At 26.0% G+C, this 2,356-nt stretch overlaps 1 protein-coding gene across 1 annotated transcript in view; it reads right to left on the reverse strand.

Moving 5' to 3' along the window:
- The window catches only part of LOC105457749 (mitochondrial import receptor subunit TOM70-like), a 2,770-nt gene extending 1,203 nt beyond the window's left edge, over positions 1-1,567 (reverse strand). Inside the window, exons 1-3 of the mRNA XM_011702586.1 lie at positions 1,451-1,567; positions 632-874; positions 281-501 (exon numbers count right to left, since the gene is read on the reverse strand). Of these exons, the coding sequence (XP_011700888.1) occupies positions 281-501; positions 632-874; positions 1,451-1,453 (467 nt within the window). The 5' untranslated portion in view covers positions 1,454-1,567. The remainder of the gene's footprint in view (positions 1-280; positions 502-631; positions 875-1,450) is intronic.
- Between the last annotated feature and the right edge of the window lie 789 nt (positions 1,568-2,356).

The following is a 2,356-nucleotide window of genomic DNA, read 5'->3' on the forward strand; positions in this document are numbered from 1 at the left end:
TCTTATTATTATCAATTTTGTATTAAAGAATAATTTTATAAAAGAAAGAAACATATATGGACATATTTTGCATATAATTATATATAATTATATATGGAACTTTTTTTCCGGGAATATATATATAAAACGTTAAAGAAGAGTTCAAGTATGCTTTAAAAATATATTATATATTTGCACAAAAACAATAACGAAAATGAACTGATGGATACCGCGTATAAGAGTATCGCATAAATCTAGTCACGAGTAAACTATTAGAAAAAATTACATATTGGAAACATACCTTTTTATTTCGGTATATCCTAATACTTCATATGCCAATTCACATTTCTCATCCAATTCTAACGCTTTGTTTAGAAGTTCTACAGCTTTATCATCATCATTCTTCCATTTCAATTGTAGCATGGCTCTGTTCGCATGGATAAATGCGTTATCTGGATCTTTTTGTATTGCTCTAACAAGATAAGTATCAGCTTTTCTGTACTCTCGACAGCAGATCATAATCTGAAATGATTGAAAATTTTTTATTAATGAATCAATTAAATGTGAACAGCACAATGATAATAATTTATCGCTTATTTCTTTTAAATTCCAATTATTTTTCTTAAGAAATTATATATATAACTGTATGTACCTGAGAATATAATTCATAAAGATATGAACATTCAGGAAAATTTTGAAACTTTTCGAAGCCTCTCTTAACATCCTCTATAAATATGATTAATGGTACATCTTCATCGAAGAAATGCATTTCTTCCATAATACAATAATCATTGTAACATTTGCGTATATATCCTACGCAATAATTTGGATTGTATTCCACTGCCTTTTCAAAATCGCACTTAGTTTTGTACAATCTGCCGATACGCATATATATCTGAAATGACAAAGAAATATTATTGTCATATTTTTCATTATCTTATGATGTGCGCACTCATATGCGTATAACAAATAAATATGTGGAAAATCCAGAGTTGGGTAAGTTAATATTTTTTTTTAACTAACAAGGAAAGAGACCGAAGTGTTCCCCTCCGATTTTAATGAGCTTTTATAATATATTATTCTTTAGACAAAAGAGTTAAGCTTAAGAGTTAAGCCAAGAATTAAGCTACTGCATATTCGTGCTCTTACGCACTTTTAAAGAGTAAAACATCCCTTAGAAAAAAATAGGTTTTTTTACTTTAATGCGAATATCATCGAAACTAGGAGAGATAGAAAGAAATGTTCTAAACAAAAATTAAATGGCTTTAAGAGTACTTTATAATTATAATTTGAAATAATTTTTTATTGTTAATTTTTTTGTTTAGCCTCACCACCAATTTTTTTTTAATTTTTCAAATTTCTTTTTTACCAAATTAAAGGTTATTTTAAGACAAATTCAACCATATGTAATAAAGTTATTTTCCGAAATATCATTTTCGAAAAATAATTATAAACGCTTCTATATGCGTACCATCCGTAGTCTTCGCTGCGCTCAATTCTTCATGCAGCACGTTCTGCTCGCATTTTTGCATTTAATAGAGGACAACAATGAAAGTAAATCTATTTCCGCAATATTCCGCAATATGCGTATGTATAAGTATGAATCGTTTTTATCGCTCACGGCTTACTAGACAACGCTTACAAAACAAAATTTGAATGTCGTAGGATCAAGTCAAATCGATGTAAACAACTTATTTCGGGAACAATCTACATATAATCGCATATAATATCACGGAAATATTTATGTTTCAGTCGAGTTAGTACGTAATAAGCGGCAATATAAAATGTTGTCGCTATGCGAATGTCAGAATCAGTGCACCGTGTATGATATTATGTACCTATTAATAACATCATGTGTTAGTAACATTACTGTATCACTACAATCATTTTGTAAGTATATTTTTTAAATATTTTTAAAATTTATATTAATATTTATATTTTTTGCATAATTCAATTTTTAGCTTGTAAAAATAAGTTATTATATGAAATTCTTAATTGTATTTTATATTTTATTTCAATTGCAGAATAATCTTTTGGTACTTATTTCTATTACTTTTGTAAATAAAAACAACAGTTATCGTATATAATACAAACGTTGTGTATCACATAAGATTATATTTCTTTTTGGATTTTTCACGGAAAACAAAAATAGAAAAAGGTATAATAATTATAATATAATATATATTTATCACTTTAAGAATAAATTAAAATAATTTGTCTTTAACATAATAAACAATATAATGTTAATAGAGTATGCATACAATAAAGCGTAACTATATATTTAATATATTTACTATTTTTATTTTTAAAGATGTTTATATAACTACAATTTATTATTTATAATTATTTTTCAGAGGCAAAATGTTTAATTCGAGAA

The sequence above is a fragment of the Wasmannia auropunctata genome, unplaced genomic scaffold (assembly GCF_000956235.1).
Source record: "Wasmannia auropunctata unplaced genomic scaffold, wasmannia.A_1.0 LD335059.1, whole genome shotgun sequence".
Lineage (NCBI taxonomy): Eukaryota > Metazoa > Arthropoda > Insecta > Hymenoptera > Formicidae > Wasmannia > Wasmannia auropunctata.